Genomic DNA, 19,909 nt, shown 5'->3' on the forward strand with positions numbered 1-19,909 from the left:
CACCCCCACCACCACTACATACTCCCTGAAGCACGCAAACACAAACCCAAAGCTTAATCTACCAGGCAATTCCTGGGCATTAAGCCGCAGCCGCTGAATTTTCATGCCGTGCAATCATTATTTGAGTTAATGCTGCAATTTATGACTTAGTGTTTGCGGGCGGAGTGTGAAAGCGCAGTGAAGGGGGGGGGGGGGGGGGGGGGGATGCAATATATACGAAGGTGAGGAGGTCAGCGTGTATATGCATGCAGGTGTGGATATGACTGAATAACTTTTATTAAACGGTCATGACTGTCAGATGAGATGGAGAAAGGGGACGAATGTGTGTGTGTGTGTGTGTGTGCACGGGCATGGACATGAGTGTGTATGTGTTTTTTGTGTACCTGTGTATGTGTGTGTGTGTGTGTGTGTGGGGGTTTCATTGAAAGACACTGGGGAAGACGCTCGTCTGGTTGTCTTTGCGTTTACAGGAAAACAAGAGAGAAAAACGAGGAGACGAAGACGACAGCAGGCTGAAGGCTTTCCCCCTTTTGTATTATTCAGAGCCGTGCAGAGACAGTCTCTCCAACGCACACTCTCAGACACACACCAGACGCACATGAATACAGTAGTATGTAATATACCTTAACACAGCTAAGAAGACTAGAGCTGTTTTAAAATGCAGAGACTGACGCAGGGATGGTTTCTGTCTGAGAGGGCGGGGAAACACCGATTCCCATAAGGGACTGACGTGCTGGGCTGGGTGTATTTTTCCTTCTTCTTCTCGTTTTTGATATGGGGCTGGTGCGGGGGTTGGTGGGGGGCTTAACGGGGCTCTGGAACAGACAGCGTTTGATTCCACATCCAAACGTGGCACAGCTCCAGAGATCACCGCCTTTGATGGCCAATTTAAATATCTGAATTAACTAATTGAGCATTTTCCCGAGGTCTTGTGATATGTACACAGTCGAGGCCCAGGGAGGACGAGGCAAAGCGCCGCGGAGCAGATGGAGCCCCGCTTCGCCGTGAAGTGCGTCTGTGGGTTCCCCCCCCCCCCCCCCCCCCCCCCCCCGACTGGAGCTGCCACGGAGTCGTCCGCATCGGGAGAGGGCTGTCGTCTGTGCTGCTGCAGCGGCGTGCACGAGGCCCGACACGGCTGATGGGAGGTGCAGCGTAACATGTGGCCCATAAAGCCCACGGCCTGAGGGAAGGTGAGGCTGCGGCTTGCCACCTGAAAACCTTGTCTTTCTTGGTTTGGGCTCAGCCTCTCTGGTTCATTTCCAGAGGTTTGACGGTGTTGTCGACACCTTTTCTCAGCAAGTCTCCTTTCAATACATTTGGTTTATGGCTCGTCATTGTTTCAGCTCGGTCGAAAAGCCTCTTTTTATCCCCCTCTGAGAGGTCGCAATCCTGAAGGAACGCAGCACCGTAATGGCTATTATTAGTGCCGTGCCTTTATTGCATATGTATGGAATCATTTATCCGTGGCTCATGCCAGGTCTGCAGTTATGGTGTTTTGGGGGGAATGGAGAAAGAGACTGACAGATTGAAGGAATGGTGTGAGAGTAATAAAAAAGAAAAAAAAAGTGCAGTGCAAAAGAAATAAGGGGAGCAAGTGCTATTAAACCCGGCAAGGAAAAGAAACGCCAGGAGAGGGATAGAGAACAGGTGTCTTTGTCCCACTTTGGCAGCGGAGCTACAGCCGCTTTCTTGTCTGGGTCGTTCGGTGGCGTGCGGCCGCGTTGAAATGTCGTACCCGTTGTCACAACACAACCACAATGTCTAGTGTTACTCCTGCGGACGGCGTGCTTCAGTCAGCTCCAGGCAAATTCAATCACAAGCCTCACCAGTTAAATAAAAATAACCCTTAGGTTGTGTAAAACTACCCGGTAAGCTGTCGACTCGGCTCCACCGCCGTCTTATCTATTGTCTCCCGGACTCCCGACACCCCCCCCCCACACACACACACACACACACACACACACACTCCAAGCCTTCCCCACTCCCTGTCCAGAATAGACGAGCCATAAATAAGCATCAAAAATAGACATCGGGGGACAACTGTTGACACCCCGGTGACGAAAGCGGCAGACACAGGCACAACCTCTATAGGCAGGCCGGATTACACACGGATAATTGAGGCCACGCAACATCAGAACATAAGAAGCCGGGGGGGCCCTCTGTGTGTGTGAGGAGCCATTTGAAGGGTTGTGTTTCAGAACGCTGTTTAGGGAGAAGGACCTTTGGCTGAGGAAGATTGCCGCTCAGTAACAAGAAAGACTCAATGTCTCTCAATATTTAGATGCATGTTTCCTCTTTTTATTTCAAGAATGATGGGGGATATTTTTTCGTACTATAAATGGCCCAATACAACTGATTGCTTTTTAGAAATGACACTTTTCAGAAATGACATTTTCTTCTGGTAAATAGTTAACTCCACTTAGCAGGGAGCTGGTTTGCAAATTCATCTTTGTCTAAGCCGTGCAACTTATGTCATGGACATATCCATTGTCGTGTTTTCAATTATATTATTCAACTTGGGTAATATGGAGTATCTGCTATTTTAGCAAATGTTTCACTGTGCCCAAGATATGAATAAATGTTTGGTTTCTTATTTCAAAGTAAAAGCCTTCGACTGTATGTCCCATTCTCACCTATTTGTGCTCTGATACTTTCCAAACTATCTCCTCGACAGAGGTGAAATGCATACGCCGGGCGCAGAGAAGGGGAAGATGGATTAGCTGACAGGTTTGCATACTTAAGTGTGGTGAGTTTAGTTTAGAGGTTGAAGGTTGACGTGAGGCTGCAGTAGCCACACCTCGGCCCCTCTGACCTCCAGGAAACCCTATAGCCGGGAGCTATTTAGGAGCAAAATGCTGCCACTTGTCTGTATATTTAAACGTCGTCTGACAACATATTTCCAGCGTCAGCCGCCCAATCTGCCTGCAGATAACAATACTTCTAAATTGTCCTCCTCTGCTGAGGCACTTTGGGAAGGAACTGTGGTTTTAGCACGGTTCATAACTATAAGTACAGCAGGGAGAGGAGGGGGAGAGGGGAGAGGGGAGAGGAAAAGTTTCTCTGCACTTCGCCCGGAGTGTGTGAGTGTGCTGCATTCTCTTGAGTTGATTTGTTAGCAGCCCCGGCCGACTCAATCAAGTCCCCATCTCCACTTTGTTTACCCATTTTTCTTTGTCTCTCATTCCCACTTCCCTCTCTGCTTTTCAATCTATCTCTCTCTCTCTCTCCCCGCTGATTTGATTGACTGGTGCCAACTTGTGAAACAACAACTGCGTTACTGCGGGGCCACCGGGGCTAACAGCGGAGCCTAGTCACCTGCCTCAGCGTCTTAACAAGCCGCATGACCTGCCAATAAAAAAGGCTTTTACCCTGATCGTCCTCAAACAAGACTTAAGCAGCTCTTTCCCCCGACGAATGCCCAAAGTGCTCACAAATGTGAATCAGGCCATGTTAACTTGCTTGGAAATGAACAAAAATAGAGAGGAGGTGGAGGCAATCTTTGCTTTTCTTTGCTCCTTCATCAGCGGTAGTCTGAAGAGGAGGGTGAAATGGGGCAAAGGAAGAGACAGAAGTTTAAAGAAAATGTCTCTTCAACAGGTTCAGGAAGTGGGTGCAGACAATTGATCCATACAACACTTGCATTCCTTGATATTGTCCATAATCAAGTGCAGTCCCCCACTTGAGTGAAGAATTCAGTTAAATGAGAGGAAACTGTACGGAACTGTAAGAAAGTGAACTTTGCTGGAGCGAGGAAGAAGGAGGAAGTTCAAGGAGAAGGAAATGTTGTTGAGGGCAGTTGAGTCTATCATGGCCCGGAGCTCTGTAAACCTGAACTTCATGACAGCCCTTTCATCCCTCATCAAAGCAACAAGTAGATGAGCAGACTTTGCGCTTTGCTTAAAACCTCCCAGCCCCCTCCGTCTCCTTATGGCTGCTGCTCCTCTGGGATGGGCGACCTTAAATCTTCTCTTTTAACAAGTTTCCTGTTCTTCCTTCCGGCCTCCTGCGATCCCCTGGGGTTGGACCTACGGGACCACTCCAGTATTTGGAGAGGCCGTATCTTAAAGCCTTGTCTACAACCGTTGGGGGACGTCAGGAGGACAGTGGAAAATGAGATTTAGATTTTGTTAGATCAGTGGTCGCTGCTGTCAAACAGGCAAAGAATGGCAGATTCTATTGGAAAATGCATTGGAAAAATGATTTGGGTGATTTAAATACCTATATAGAGAAACTTGAAACACATGTGTGCTGTCTTGTCGAGGTTTTCATTGTGTTTTTTAACTTTGTGGTACTACAGGGGACATATCAGAAGAAGGAACACATTCAGGACGTCCTTCCAGACACAGAGCTGTGTCCTTAGAATCAGATTCACACTCTTGTTCTACTGCATACTAAAAAAATACAGTAGGCTCAATTTACAGTATTTATGAAAAAGATGTATCGTACGACGATCCATAATTTATGAATGAAAAGAGGCCTTTGTGAAGCCCCTACCTCTCTCTCCTCCAGCACCCCCCCCCCCCCTCACACACACACACACATACACACCTCCCTGAACTTCTGCTCTTACCCACAGTGCTACTGATCAAACAGATATTGTTACCACTAAAATAGCAACTTAAAAAAACACACAGGCGGCCGTAAGAACCTGCCTGCAGCCTGAGAGAAAGACTGACAGCAGGGGGGGAGGAAGGGTGAGGGAGGGAGAGAGAGAGAGAGAGAGAGAGAGAGAGAGAGAGAGAGAGAGAGAGAGCTAGAAAGAAAGAAAGAAAGAAAGAAAGAAAGATAATCTGGTTAATCTAGCTCTCCTCTGTAAAATTAAAAAAAACTGTAGTGGAGTGACTAGCACGTGTGTGTGTGTGTGTGTGTGGGAGTTTTAATGGCAAAACACTGTGTTTCTTGCATGTGTGTATTGGGGCGGTGGTGGTGGGGAGGTGGGAGCATGTCATCTATCACTGGACAAATACTGGGCTGTTGGGGGCGTTGGTGGAAGCAGGGGTGAGGGTGGGTCGGTGGGGGGTGGTGGTGATGGTGGTGGGGGGGGGGGGGGTGTCGGCCAGAATGGTGCTGCTCCTCAAATGAAATAATATATCTTTGAAAGCCTACGCCCCGCGCCCGGCCGCGGGCCCATATATCAAGCCCAAGAGCGTCTGGTGGATCCGCTCCAGGACCATTAACCTTCCACCTGTTCCCCCCCACCCCACCCCCCCACCCTGCACCAAGCAACCTACCGGTCCCCTTCTCACCCCTCCCCTGCTGTCCTTCACCATGCCCCTCCACTCCTCCTCCTCTTGCCCTTGGTCGCTGCCTCTCACAGCCCCTTGTTCGTCTTCCCATTAACCCCCCCTCACCTTCCTCTCTACCTCATTTCCCTCTTTCTGTCCTTCTCTGGCTGCCCTTCATTATTTCCTCCCCTCTCTCTCTCTCTCTCTCTCTCTCTCTCTCTCTCTCCCTCCCTCTCTCTCTCTCTCTCTCTCTCTCTCTCTCTCTCTCTCTCTCTCTCCATCTGTGTCTCCTTCTATCCCTCTTTATATCCTTAAGTCAACTTTTTTTTTCTCTTTTCCTCTCTGTTGGGATATCTCTCTCCCGCTCTGACTCCATCCCTTATGTTTGTCTTCTCTTTTCTCTCGTGCTCTCTGTGTCTTTTGTCACTTTAAATCATCCGTCTTTCTTTCTCTCTGTGATATTTTCAATCTCATGTCACAGCCTTTATCTCTCCCTCTCTTTCTCCATTTAAACTCCCTGTCTCCATGTCTACATCCCTCCATCTCTGTGAATCCTTCTCTGCACCTTTGTCCGTCTCATCTAATGTAATACAAGGACGGCAAAGTGTTTGTCTGTGTGTGTGTGTGTTTGTGTTTGTGTGTTTGTGTGTGTGTGCTGGAAGGTGCACCCCAGCCTGCAGAATAATTCAAATGCAATGGACTGCAGGGACACAGTTACAAATCTTTGCCAACTGCGTGCGGGCCGGCAACCCCATCACGCTTGCAGTGCAGTTTGTCAGGATGGGGGGTGCTGGGAGGGGGAAGTTGTTGTGGGGGGGGGCCCATTGACCTCTGTGACAAGACAGACATTGCACCCTCAGGCTCGGAAACAGCGTGTGTATGTGTGTATGTGTGTGTGTGTGTGTGTGTGTGTGTGTGTGTCTATGGTGGTACCACCTCCAAGGGATCACAGATCTCACCTAAAACGGCTTATTAATTTCCACTTAGTTATGGGGTGTGAGGAAAAAAAAGAAAAGGTGCAAACCCCGGTCAGAGCAGGGCAGGGGTAAGGTACTCCCTCCCTCCCCAACACACACACACACAAACACACACACACACACACACTCACACACACAGATTACATGCACCTTGAAAATTAAACTGCTCCTGTATAGGTCACGGCAGAGAAGGTGTGTGTGTGTGTGTGTGTGTGTGTGTGTGTGTGTGTGTGTGTGTGTGTGTTTGTGTGTGTGTCTGTGTGTGCAGAAAGAGGATAACTAAGACTGTAGAAAAAGACCCTCCAGTCTGAACTGGGCGGGTGGGTGGTGTCGGGATAATTTCACCAAAGAAAATTCATGCAATATTTATGGGTGTAGATGGAGGGGAGGTTGAGGGGGGGGGGGGGGGGGGGGGGGGGGGTGGAATTATGCAGCCGGGCAGAGTGGGGGTGCATCGGAGGACCTTACATTATTCACTCAGGTAAATCTATAAGTGGAGAATATTCAGGTGTGAGATGTGAACATCGGCCGCCCCCCCCCGCTCCACCCGGGGGATCTGTCACAGCCGGTGATTGACTGACGTGCAGCCGCTTAGAGGAGTCGAATAAACTGGCGGCAAACAGTCAGCTGTGTAAATAATTCTGCTGCTTAAAATGCTCGTTTCATATTTTAGAGGCTGGAGCAGATTTTCTGTGAATTCTTGGAGACTTGGAGTTGAGGTCTGAGCGTTTGACGTTCTGAGCAAAACAAAAGCAAACACACCTGCAAACTGAATGAATTGGTTTTTGAAATTTGTTTATTATTTCGAAATGAATTTTTTAGAAATTTTAATATTGGAAAATATATCCGAGAAAACCTTTAAATTTAAATCTTTTCTTTTCTTTTATTCGATAAGAAAGCAGAAGTGAAGCTCTGTTTTGACCTCTTCTCTCCTCGTCTCATCTCCCCTCTCTGTTTCACCTCTCCTCTCCTCGCCTGTCCTTTCCTTCCCTCTTGCCGGCCATCTGTTTATCCAATATGGCCGTCCCATCTCAGCTGGGAGCTTTCCCAGGGAACAAGACTTCTAATACAGTTCCTCTTCAACTTAATGGCCCTCGGCTCTGCTTTTGCCATTCCCGCTACATGCAGAGAGACAAAACCGAAAAAAAGAAGAAGAAAAGAGACAGAGAAGCAGAAAAAACCTGCACGGACCCCCCCCCCAAAAAAAAAAAGGAAAAAAAAGAGACTGTCCCTAGTCGACTAGAATAAACAGAGGAGCCACATTTCAAAACGTCACAGGTATTTTCCTCCCTGCTCCACTTTTATCAGCTGGACAGACTAAATATATGTATAAAGTTACACATTGTTTTACTGAAGATAGATTGGGAAAGATGAAAAATGGACGTCAGCTTCAGGAGGTAACAAGAGTCGCCGTTAACATTAGAAATCTCTGAATGAAAACTGTTTCACCTTCATAACTGCTCCAGTCGTATTGGAAATGTTATGAGGTGGAGATTTTTAGATTTTTAGCATCTTCTATCTGACGCTGCCACTATTTCCACATATTATAACACTGTTCCAGTTACAGAACAATAAAATGCATCCTAATATTCCCTAATATTGGTGAAAAGCATTGTGGTAAATGTGGTGAATATCAATCTGAAGTCCTCATATAGGTGAGAAATGGGTAATGTTAAAGGCCATCCAGCCAAAAGTAAAGAGCATTTATCCAAGAAGTATAATATATGATGTTGTATAACTATACTTCCATCACTATTTTCTCCAAGTGAGGAAATAGAATATTTGCAGTTTGCATGGTTAGAATTCAAATAAAGTAATTTGGGAAAAAACAATACAAATTGATGTCGTACTGATTGTGTGAGAACAGAGTCACAACATCAACTCCTCCGTTGTGCAACACGCAAGAAAAACTCGACCATAAAAGCTGCTGTAGCCTTCGACCGTCACAGTGAATTCAATTATGTTCTCTCTTCAGCTGAGGTTAACTCGTCAGGATGAAAAAGCAGCAAAACATCTTTCCGTTCATTTTTCTCTTTCCGCACTTTCTTTATATGAAACGCAAAAGCTAAAGAAACATCACAAAGCCCATGTATTAAACTTCACACGGCTCGTGCTGCTGGAAATAAAAGTTTGCGTATGTTTCCAAAGCCTTTGAAATAAACTGCAACTTTTCTTCCAATGAATGAGGAAAAGTTCAAATGAAATCGTTCAGACCCAGGCGACCTGCGCTCAGTCACCTGCACTGCTTAGAGCCACTGCTCTGTGTTCCCTGTGGCTTCATTCACCTGTGTGTGTTGTGTGTTGACAGGGCTCACGGACGTGCACGCTGTCCAAACACCAGACACGCATCCTCTTTATTAAAGGGTGGTGAAAGGAGGGGGGGGGGGGGGGGGGGGGGGGGTCCTGTGGTGAAAGGAGAGGGGAGTTGGGAAGGTGGGATATAAACACATGAATCATTGATAGTCGTGATCGCTCTGCGCTGAAGTCTCCTTCCCATTGTGTTTGTGTTGGGAGTCAGGCCAGCCGTCCCAGCACTGGAACAATGGAGGAGTGGGTCGCACTGGACCAGCTACAGCATGAGTCACACTCGCACACGCACACACACACACACACACACACACACACACACACGCACGGACATGTACACAAAAACAAAGTCAAGCCAAGTCCCCCCCCCGTGTTCGGCAACACAAACAGGAACATTAGACATTAGGAGTTGTGTTTTGAAGAGGTTTGTTTTCATAAACACAGCAGGAGACAAGTCGCTCTTTCTCATGTGTTGCTATCAACGGCCTCATAAACTCTCACTCCACACAATCGGAAATTAGCAGCACAAAATGATATTACAGAATCCCCCCCCCCCCCCTCCCGTAGAGCACTGCATCCACTGGGCTGCATCGAATCCTGGTCTAGAAACTGTATCTGGAATTTGAGTGCAAATACTACCAGTAGCTTTTGTGTGTCAGTAGTGTTTGGTGAATTTGTCTTTTTAACGCTAACAGAGCTGTGTGGTTGGTGGTTGGCACCAGGCCGCTCAGAGGGGTTCATGGAAGGACAGGGGAGGAAAGGGGAGGGGAGGGGCTGCCTACCAGCTCTGTTCAAGCAAATGTCAGAGAGAGACAAACGCATGTGTTTTCCTGCCTAAGCACTCACTACTACACATCACTACACAATGCTACACAACACTTCACAACACTACACAACACCACACAACACTACGCAACACCATAAACATTTACAAATGCTCATAAACTCATAAACTGACACAAATGGAAAAAGTCCTAATATACAATCATTAACATTATGCAAAGTATAAAATACTCTTCACAGCATATTGCTACACATACTGAAGAATACACATTGTCAATCTAAAACAGAGTTCAAATCAGAAAGGAGTTGTCTGCAAATAAATGCATTTTCAGCATAATGTATGTGATTGGGAATTTTCCCAATCCCAAAAGCAATATTTCATAAATAGAGAAAGAAACAGAGAAAGTTCCACCAATGCCAATTTAACTTTTTCCACATTAACAAAAAATCTTTCGATTTAAAGAAAATGTGCCCGAGATCTTCAACAGCTGGAACACGTTGGAAAAACATAGGAACTTATACGTGGACAGAGCACGAGCAATGAAATAAAAAGAAAAAAAACAGTGCTTATGTGGAAGTGTGTGCAGGTGCAGTTCTAACCATACCAAACACACAAAAGCCTACACACACACACACACACACACACACACACACAGGAACACACACCCAGACATGCACCTGTCTTCATCTCACTTCATATTTTATGAAACCACCACAGGTGATCGAGCCCTCCACTCTGCCAAAACGTTCCCTCATAGCGCCACGTTTTTCTCTTTCCCTCCACTGATTCCAAAACCAGTGCACCAGATCGGCCTGTGTCTAATTGCCGACGTGTTAAACCAATCAAAACCCAAGTGCGCTGGCGGGAAGAGCCCGTCTCAACTTCTCGGATCCAAGGTGTTAGAAATAAACGTCCCTCACGTCATGGCTCATTCCCAGAAAGAGAGAAGCGCGGGGGGGGGGGGGGGGGGGCAGTGTGCCGCATCGGAGAAGAATGGGGAGCGCTCTTTAGAAGGTCCCCCTAATGGCTAAATATTTATGAGTCCCGTGACCGAAGCCAACTTATGGAAACTAAATCTTTAAACACTTTTTTTGGCAGACGCCTGCACACACACTCCACCAGCTTGGCTCCATTACCAGAGAAATTCTTTTGTTCCTACGGAGCTAATAATAGGGAGAGAGGGGCTGAGTCTTTATGTGGCTGTGTGTGTGTGTGTGTGTGTGTGTGTCTTTGTGTGTGTGTGTGTGTGTGTGATGAAATTGTATTTATAGCTTCCTACAAACGCCGCACTACTCCTGTGACAAACTTTTAATTCTACCCGGCTTCCTGTCTTTCTGGTCCCAGACTCGGGCCTCAAACTCCCAGAACTCCATTTAGAGGGGAGGTCAGAGGTCGGATGGATTCGTCTCTTAATTGAACTGGGGCAGATCAGTTTGGCTGCCTCACGGTTTGGCTTTATTCTCGCCGTTACCGACACGTAAGCTTTGCTCAGCAGTCCCCCCACTCGTGGCTAATGAGAAACACTCAAGGAGGAGAGAGCTGTGTGTCCGTAGTGTGGGAAAAGGTGTCAAAGCCACAGCTAGGACATTATTTTTAAGTCCCACTTGTGCCTAAGATGGCTCTTTAAAAAAACAGAGAAAGCCAGGGGAGTACAATTATCTCCCTCGCTTAAGTGAACTATGCCCCCCCCCCCCCCCCCCCCCCCCCCCCCCCCCCCCCCCCCCCGCCCCCTTACCCAAACCAGAGGGGCTGTGTGACGGGATGTTTCTGGGGTTGATTGAGCGGATTGGTTGAGCCGGAGGAGGTTTCTCCTGCGCTGAGCCCCGGTCGTTTTTTCTACCTTTGTAACAGGCACGCGGCTCAACTGCCATTAAGCTCAACTAATATGGGCCGTCATTAGGGAAACATAATGGAGCTTCACTCAGCAGCCAATCAGGGAGCGGGCAAACACAAGTGGCGGAGATAATTGAATTAGGACGAGGGTGTGAGGAATGGAGAGGCCTCGCAGTGCTGCGGAAAATGATCATTCAAAGTTAATGGGCACAGCGAATGCAATTATTCAACGTGGCCACACCCTACGACGAGGGTGTGTGTGCGTGTGTGTGTGTGTGTGTGTGTTTGTGTGTGCTACCCCTGAATGCAAATACGGTTCTCGAAAATGTCAATAGGGGAGACACAGCGCCTGCTAAATGTCAACATGTGTATTTCGAGGACTCTTGTCTGCGTTGTAATTGGCACGCATTTCAATTTTGGGCTTATTTCATATATTATTTTCAACCCCTTCAAAAACAAAATAGTATTAAACATGGTGGAGGGAGTTTTGTGACGAGCTGCGGTCCCATGAATATGCAGCTGAGCCTTTGGCGACGCGGCGTGACACAATCAGACAAAAGGAAGTGGAAGAAAAAACAGGTGAAGCGCAGGCTAATCACACGGCTTTCAATGTCGCTCCGAAAAATGAACCTCCATTCAGAGCGAATAAAGCTGCAAGTGCACAAACAAACACTAGAGCTCGGGCTGTGTGATGAATGAGAGTTAATTGTGGCATTTTTTACAGTGAAGCATTGGTGGACGGCGTCTATTGGTCGGTCGGGATTGATCATGATAACTCGTCAAAGAGGACACTGCGTCGGACTGGCTCAAATGTTACTGATTAAAGGTTTGTTGGAGATGAAGGATTTGAACAAATAATGTTCCTGAACTCTACAAAGTGCCGTCAGCTATACAAGACAACGTGCTGAATGATTAGGACAAAGGGGAAAATCATTTCTTAAGAGCCTCAAGAGTTTCTGCACCTTGAATTAAAGCCCGATAGTGGTATGATCCTGTAAGCGACAGGGTATCAGGAGCAAGAAAGTATCTTTACATTCACTCACATTGAAACAAAAGCACCATGATCACATACCTTGAGTTCACGGAAGAAGATGCTGCTGCGTGCCCACTCCACGATGGAGAACAGCGTCTGGTCGGCCATCTTGCACATTAAGCCGAAGGTGTTGAGCTTCTCGTGTTTGCCGCGGCTGGCCTGCTCCTGCTGCAGGTAGGCCAGGATCTTGGCCTGAACCTGCGGCTCGTCCGGCTCACACTTTAACAGCTCTACGATCAGGTGGGGGAAGCTGGGTGGCGAGCCTGACTGGTAGGCGTCTACGTAGGCGTAGCCCATGATGGACTCTGGCGAGCTGGTGTACGGGTCGGGGTACTCTGACTTGATGGTGCGTGTGCCCTGGAAGTGTCCGTAGGCCGCCTGGTAGCCCTGTAGGCTGCCGGCGTGCGGCGGCATCGCCATGCTGACCGGCGAGGTGACAAACGGGCTGCGGTCGTAGTCTGTGGGGGGCAGGGCAGTGGCGTGATGGTGGTGGTGGTGGTGGTGGTGGTGACCGGCGTGGTGGCCGGCGTGGTGGCTCAGCGGGAGGCCCTTGGAGGCGGCCGAGTGGATGTTCTGGATGGCCGAGGAGATGGTGAGGTCGGTGGGCACGGCCTGCATCACCTGGGTCATGGCCTCGATCTTCAGGCCGTTGGCTCGGATCAGCGCCTTCTTCTGCTGCTTGAGGGCTCGGTCCCGTTTGTACATGGGGCCGAACTTGTTGCGACCGCCACGCATGCGGTCCGCTCGCACAGCTGACAGGAAGACAGGAAGCGAGGAAGAGAGGAAGAGAGGAAGACAGGAAGACAGGAAGACAAGAAGAGAGGTGGAAAGGAGACAAGAAGTGACAGAATTAATCCCTGCTCATCCCTGACGTCTGCAGTTGCATGAAGCCTTAAAACAATTATCTCTATCTCAGATATAACTATTCTGTTGACTGATTTGGATCAAACAAAATCCTAAAAACAACTATAACAACATTTCAGCAAGAATTAAAGTCATTCTCTTGTATTTATATCCCTTTTTTTACGAGGGCAAACTCCTCATTTGTAACTCGCATGTAGGGCAAAGGTGTCCCTGTGGTGATTACACTTGACATTTACATGTTGACTCTTAAGCCGCACAGGTCTAACAGATAGCTGCGTTACTCATTGACCCGAAACGCAAACTCCTATGAACCTGCGCTGCTGAAGGATCGCTGTACAGCTGGCTATCTCCGTCTCCCACTCAGGGAACACATACCTCAAACGCTCAGATAATGCTGGAGACTCAAAGAAGATTCAATCCCTCTTTCCAAAACACACGTTTTATTATGCCGTCTGATTATGCAATATCTAAAAGCTTCAAATGTCACTGTCCATTAGCAGAAACCTTTTTCTCCGTTAAACCCCCACAGGCTGAAGAGGCTGACAATAAGCAAATTGGGCTTCTCTTTTTTTCATTTTTCACCGTGATGAGCCCGACATACCCACGATGCCCCCTGCCTCCCCACTCGGTGCAGGATCCCGTGGTGAGGATCACAACCAGCATGTGCCGTGGGTATTTCTAATGAACACAGTGGACTGCTCCGAGGGCCATGTGTGATCTGGCCGACTGCTGCCATGGGGAAGCCGCTCTGCCGTCTCCCAGTCGGGGAGCGCTGGTGTTAATTATTCATACTTAATTACCTCTTACTCACCGAGCACAGTGTGCCACGAGCTAACGGACGTCTGGGAGACGTAGCAACAGTATAAAGCCCTCACTAATACCAATACTGCAGCATATTGCTTATTTTTATTGTAATCAGCCGAGTCTTGGTTAAAAAAAAAGAAAATAAATAAACCCACATATTTAACTATACATGCAAATACATGTATATACATTTGCCCTGTTGGTGCACGGTGGACCGTCAGACAACGTGTGAGTCAGACTGGGTCCACTCCAGCTCAATGAAGGACCGGGAGAGGGATGTAAATTGAAAAAGGGGCAGAGGGGAGTATAAGCGGGGGTGGGGTAGGGGGGCACAGGAGTGGGGTAGGGTGGTGGAGGTGGTGCTGGTGAGGGGAGGGGGGGACGAGGGGCAGACACCCATGCAAAAAACACACCGAGCTGCCTTGGGAGTGGTTTTAATGACCTCCGTCACAAACGTGTCTGTCACTGATCTGAGCGAGAGCAGCCAAGAGGGGAGGCACACACACACACACACAGACACACACACACACACACACACACACACATGCTGACTCTGTCATACCCCACACACATGCGAACACACACTGGGTAACATGGAACGCACCATACGGAGGGAAGGGGGCAGGCCAGACACTCCTGGCGCTGTAGACACACACACAAGCACACACACACACACACACACACACACAAAAAAAACACACACACACACACACTTCCCAACATGCTTGAGGTCAACTCCAGTGCCCAATCACCCACGCTCAGGGATTATCACAGCCGTTAAAAAATGTACCGCATATTCAAGAGAACAAAAAAAAAAAAATCCGGAGCCTCGTCAAATGTATCCATTAAACATTATTGTGGGGCAACTTTAACTATTAATGATTTTTCCACAACAGCGTAATTAACGAGCTGAGAAACTAATAGTTAGCTCTGCTGGGAAAACAAAATGCAGCCCTGACTGCCTGCTCGCTCGCTCGCCTGCCTCGGACCCAGGGACCCACATCACATCATGAATATCCAGACCTGGCGTAGGAGATGGGGGGGGGGGGTCAGGTCTCCCCACAATTACACACACGCCCCCACATGCACACATGCACAGATTCTTTGTCTGTAATTAAACAAGGTGATTTGCATGCGTGTAACACAGATTAATATGGACGGGGGAGGGGAAGAGGACAGTGTAAGCATGTGTGTTAAGGAAGAAGGTTTGTGTGTGTGTGAGTGTGTGTGAGTGAGCTGGAGAGATGTTAATGGTTTGGATGCTGCAGGGATTGAGCTGATGTGACAAACCCCCAACTAGGCTATGAACAAAGCTGCACACACAGTTTACTGCTTTAAAGTATTGATTTGAAAAAGGTTGTTCTGCTGAGAAAACTAAGATACGGTGAAAATGTCACATGCAAGAAACTTCTGTTTATTTATAGATTTTGTTAACTTTGTACGTATGAATAGGATGTGAGTGGAGAGACATTGTGGGTTAACAGTGAGGCTTTGGGGCTGAATCCAGGCCGAGGGACTAAAAGGCTGATGCTGCCATCCTCTGAATTTCCCTGACTTACCGTCTACAAGCACATCCACTAAAATACACATATTTGAGCACACATCCGCCTCACACACACCATCTCAAACACAGACCGCACGCACTGTACTGTTTACACACACACTTTCCCTGCACACACCTACACATAACCCTCAACACACTCAAACACATCACACACACACACACACACTCAGAGCCCTCAGCGCTTATATCCTCTGATTTATGGTTGTTTAATATACAGGAATATTAAGCGTGCGTAGGTGAGGATCCCTGTCGACCGCCGGCATATTAATGGGTCTCGCGGAGTCTTGCTGACACCCTGTTTGTCATGTCGGGGCCCCGGCCCCTGCTCCGGATGCGCCCTATCCCATGCACACACATGAATACCTATGATACCTATGCATAAGTAATGGGACAGCTCCCCGGCTTCCAGGCCAGGTTACTGGGAGGCTGATGGAAGACAAATCAGAGCGAGAGGGCTGGAGACAGGGAGGAAATAAAAAGCGGAGGGAGAGAGAGGCAGAGGGGACTATAAAAACACTTGGGTGGTGGCGCTAATTTCAGCTCATCAGCTGTAGTGCGTTTACATTTGTAGGAGTCTGTTGAGTCAAATATGGGAAAAGTCCAGCAGGAGTTAAAGGAAAAGGAGAAATCAAAGGCAGAGTAGTGTCGACTCTAAATCTATGTACTGTCATGTCTGGTTTAAAGCGAGACGAAGGGCTGATTGGTCCTCAAGCTGCGGTGAGTTGATGCTGGGCGGCTGTGGCTCAGGAGGTAGAGAGGGTCCACTGACCTAAGAAGGTCGCTGGTTTGATCCCCAGCACCTCCAGTCTGATTTCTGCAGTATTTTCTGGTATTTGGTATCTGATTTTTGTGTGTTTTCAAATAGTGAATTCTTCATAACTATCTAAAGTGCCTCTTACTGCCCTGTAAAGTGGAAACTGCTTATTCCACGATCACACATGCTGCTGCTGCGCCCCGTCTTTAAGATGATGCACGGTTGAAGGAAACATTAGGCGGCTCAGTGAAGCATATGATCCAGGGCAACTTCTGGCGAGCATACAAAGGGAGAATCATACCAGAGGGAGCTGTTCAGACACTGAATGCTTCATCAGCTTTAGAGAATAACGTGCTAATGGGTCGAAGCTAAATGGGAAGAGGCTTTTTTTTTCCTCCACACTTTTCTCAATGAATCAACACTGGCTGAGATGCTACAGTGACTACCAACAAGTCAGGAGCTTTACAGCATGTGGCTGTCTGTGCTGAGCGTGGTTAGAACAGTGTGTCGCTGCAGCGCTCCGTCATCATTGGGTGTGTATGTGACGGGGAGTGTGTGAAGGATGAATTAACAAATTAAATGTTAGATTTTAAAGACATAAAAAACGCCACGGCACAAAAGTCTAAGTTCAATCAGGCCGCACCAAATTCCACACGTTCATAGATATTAGTTCCATAAAGATGTCCGATTTTGTCATCATGAAATTTGTGTTATTTCTTTAGAAATTCACAAAAAGGTTGAAAAACACAAAATCACGCAATGTTAAAGATAATGAAAAATACTGGATCCTGACCCGGATCCAGACCACCATTTAATGGATAGTTCCCTTGTCCATGTCCTATCCTTTGTCTAAGTCTAATTCACTAATGGTAATAATATGATTTGTAAAATTGGATGGACAAATATTTTAGCGACTGTTGACATGTGGTTAAAGATGTGTTAGGTTGTAACTTCACACCTTAGCTCTTCAATGTCAAAGGACTGAGAGAAGGACTTTTACTTTGAAAAACCAGTATCATTATTGCTGCTCACTGGGTCAGTAGTTCATCCCGTGGCAGAGGCAAACAGTGCTGAGTGAAATAAAGCTTTAATCCTGCCTCCTGCAAAGCCGAGGCACCGCTGAGGTTTAACAATACTGCGGTGTGATTGGTTATCAGCTGTATATGAGACAGCTCATCTCTGAGAGTTGGGTTCGGGCGATGGACACGTCACATCCCTGTTTGTGTCACTCTGATATGTTCCCGTCAACCTTTTCACCTCGTGTCAACTTGAAAGCGTTGTGCACACACACACACACACACACACACACACACACACAAACACACACACACACACACACACACACAGCCCCCCACCCACACACACACGCATGCACACACAGATTCCTCTGCCGCTGCCACGCTCACAGCAAACATCAAACTCCACATTGGTTGGCAAACTCATCAACAAACAGGAAAGACATGGAACAACACAAGAGAGGCAAAGGTAAACAGAAACACTGACAGAGATGACAGTTGGAGTCAACTCGAGAGTTTCCACCACATTTTTCTGAACCACATTTGGTTTCCACTCGATAGCCCGAGTTCACATGTTGCTGCAAGCTGCTGCGTAATGGAATGAGGAGATTTCACTAACAAAGCCCAGGACCCCCGAATCGCCCGTCCTCTCTTTCACAGCTATTCTACACACTGTTGTGTAGTTTTTTCCATTTTTCAGATCGAACATCTTCTCCCTCTTCCCCCTTGGCCTCCTGAACACCTTCTCTGGGCGTCTCATGAATACATGGATGTGTTTACCACAGGGGGAGCTGTGTGTTTGGTGTGCGTGTGGTGAGCGGTGTCACACTCTGTGTCTGGGAGGTCTTTACTGCTCGTGGCAGGAGTCGCCCACCGGAGCGTCTGGCCCCCGACAGAGCGCTGCAGGGCCCGTCTTGCCCCCGAGCTGCAAAGCTTCCAACGGCAAAGCAAAATCGAACCCCCCCCACCTCCCCTGCCCGCCTGTGTCAGCTGGAAAATGACAGGCCGGGACTCTCTGCCCAGCGGCCATTCACAATTAACAGCAATTAATTACACGGCACATGGCAGGTAAAGGGAGAAGCCTCCGGAAGGGTTTTAGTTAGGCTGTCTTTGCTTCGCTCTCATCCTCTCAGGGTCTTATTTCTTTAACGTATTATGTTTTCTCAATTACACGTGAGCATTCCGGGGGCCAAGGGAATTTTAATTTTGTTGCAAAATACAATTGCGTGAGGAATTTGATCCCAGAAAAGCTTATGAATATCATAACAGCTTATTAAAAGGCTGCAAAAGATACAGAATTTGCAGCATTTTTTAAATCTTTACCTCCTGGATGTCAAAATAGCAGCTGTTACTCTGGCTTTTAAATAGTCCCTGAAAGACGACCTTCGGGTCGCGTTATTCATGTGATTTCAGAGTAAAAGCCTGTCAACTAATGTGTGGAAAAAATAGTTGATTTTAAATATTATCTTTGAACGCTGAAGAGCATTTCTTGCCCTGCCACCCTGTCACTACTGGATAGCCCGCGTTTTAAACAAGCTTCTGAGCCGCGTTCAACTTCAACAAAGAGGCCTCGAAGCGGCCGGCCAAAAGTATCATCATTACCATTCTCGCCCCGCTGCCAAGTTTAATATTTTATCTATTACTCTGTCTGGCAAATTTAAGTGTACAGCAGCTACCAGATACCCCCACAACTCCCCCTGACCCCATCTCAAATACTAATAAGCAATGCGGGATTTCAACGCTCTGGTTGAAATGAAAGGCTTCTCTTCATACGGTTTACATTCAGGAGAAGAGAAATGACTGAGATGTTCATTGTTAGATGTTTGAATAAATATAATCTACTCTCATACAAGCAATCATTTTCTCAAAGCAGGTATTCGTGGGCATCTCGACGCAGAGGGAAACTTCTCACATGCAAAGTGATGGCGGAAGAATATTTTCCAAAGAGAGTTAATGTGATGAACCGAGTTCAATCGGGGATTAAAGGAAAAAGCACCGGAGCTGCCATTTCAACAGAACTTTTTAAAACACGCCTGTGGAAGTCCAGAAGCAGTCAGCCTCCAATTTAAGCCGCTGCGCTTTATACATTTTTTTCCTTTCCAACTTTCAGAAACAGTAATTGCAGGCAGGCATTAAATCTTCAAATACACACACATATGAATAAATATATTTATAAAGTCTATATGATGCAGCACCCATGAAGCAATAACACTTGACGGGATCTGCTTTTCCACTCCTGCAGATGTGTCCTGTGAGTTTCAGGTGGTGTTTTGAATGAGTGGTGTTTACTGTGAATCCCAATACGATATGTGCACTTTACAAAGATAAATAGTCTCCCAGAGTAATATAACATTTTCAAACGCTTAAACAGGAAGTGAGCCTGAAGGCTGCATGGTGCACACTGGTGTAGAAGCCGTCTTGTTAGTACCACTCATAGCATGTAACTAAGTACTGCATGTATATATTTGACTTTTTACTACACTATTATAATTTGATTGCCGTAGTTACTACCTACTTTACACATTAAACTACCAGACAGTACAAAAAATAGCAAAAAAACACTTGACCAGTACAACCTACAACAACAAAATTAAACGCTTTAATGTGATTGCACATTAAAGCATCAGCAATTGTATCATACTGAAAATAATATACACTGGTGTATTTTTTACATTTCTGCATTACATTTTAATTTCAATACTTTAAAACCAATCGATAATTTGTACTTTTACTTAAGTGACACAGAAA

At 47.0% G+C, this 19,909-nt stretch overlaps 1 protein-coding gene across 1 annotated transcript in view; it reads right to left on the bottom strand.

The window, feature by feature from the left end:
- nr5a2 (nuclear receptor subfamily 5, group A, member 2) overlaps nt 1-19,909 on the bottom strand; it is a 61,760-nt gene that overhangs the window by 33,842 nt on the left and 8,009 nt on the right. Inside the window, exon 4 of the mRNA XM_062394892.1 lies at nt 12,199-12,911. Within this exon, the coding sequence (XP_062250876.1) occupies nt 12,199-12,911 (713 nt within the window). The remainder of the gene's footprint in view (nt 1-12,198; nt 12,912-19,909) is intronic.

Source organism: Platichthys flesus, chromosome 9, assembly GCF_949316205.1.
Source record: "Platichthys flesus chromosome 9, fPlaFle2.1, whole genome shotgun sequence".
NCBI lineage: Eukaryota > Metazoa > Chordata > Actinopteri > Pleuronectiformes > Pleuronectidae > Platichthys > Platichthys flesus.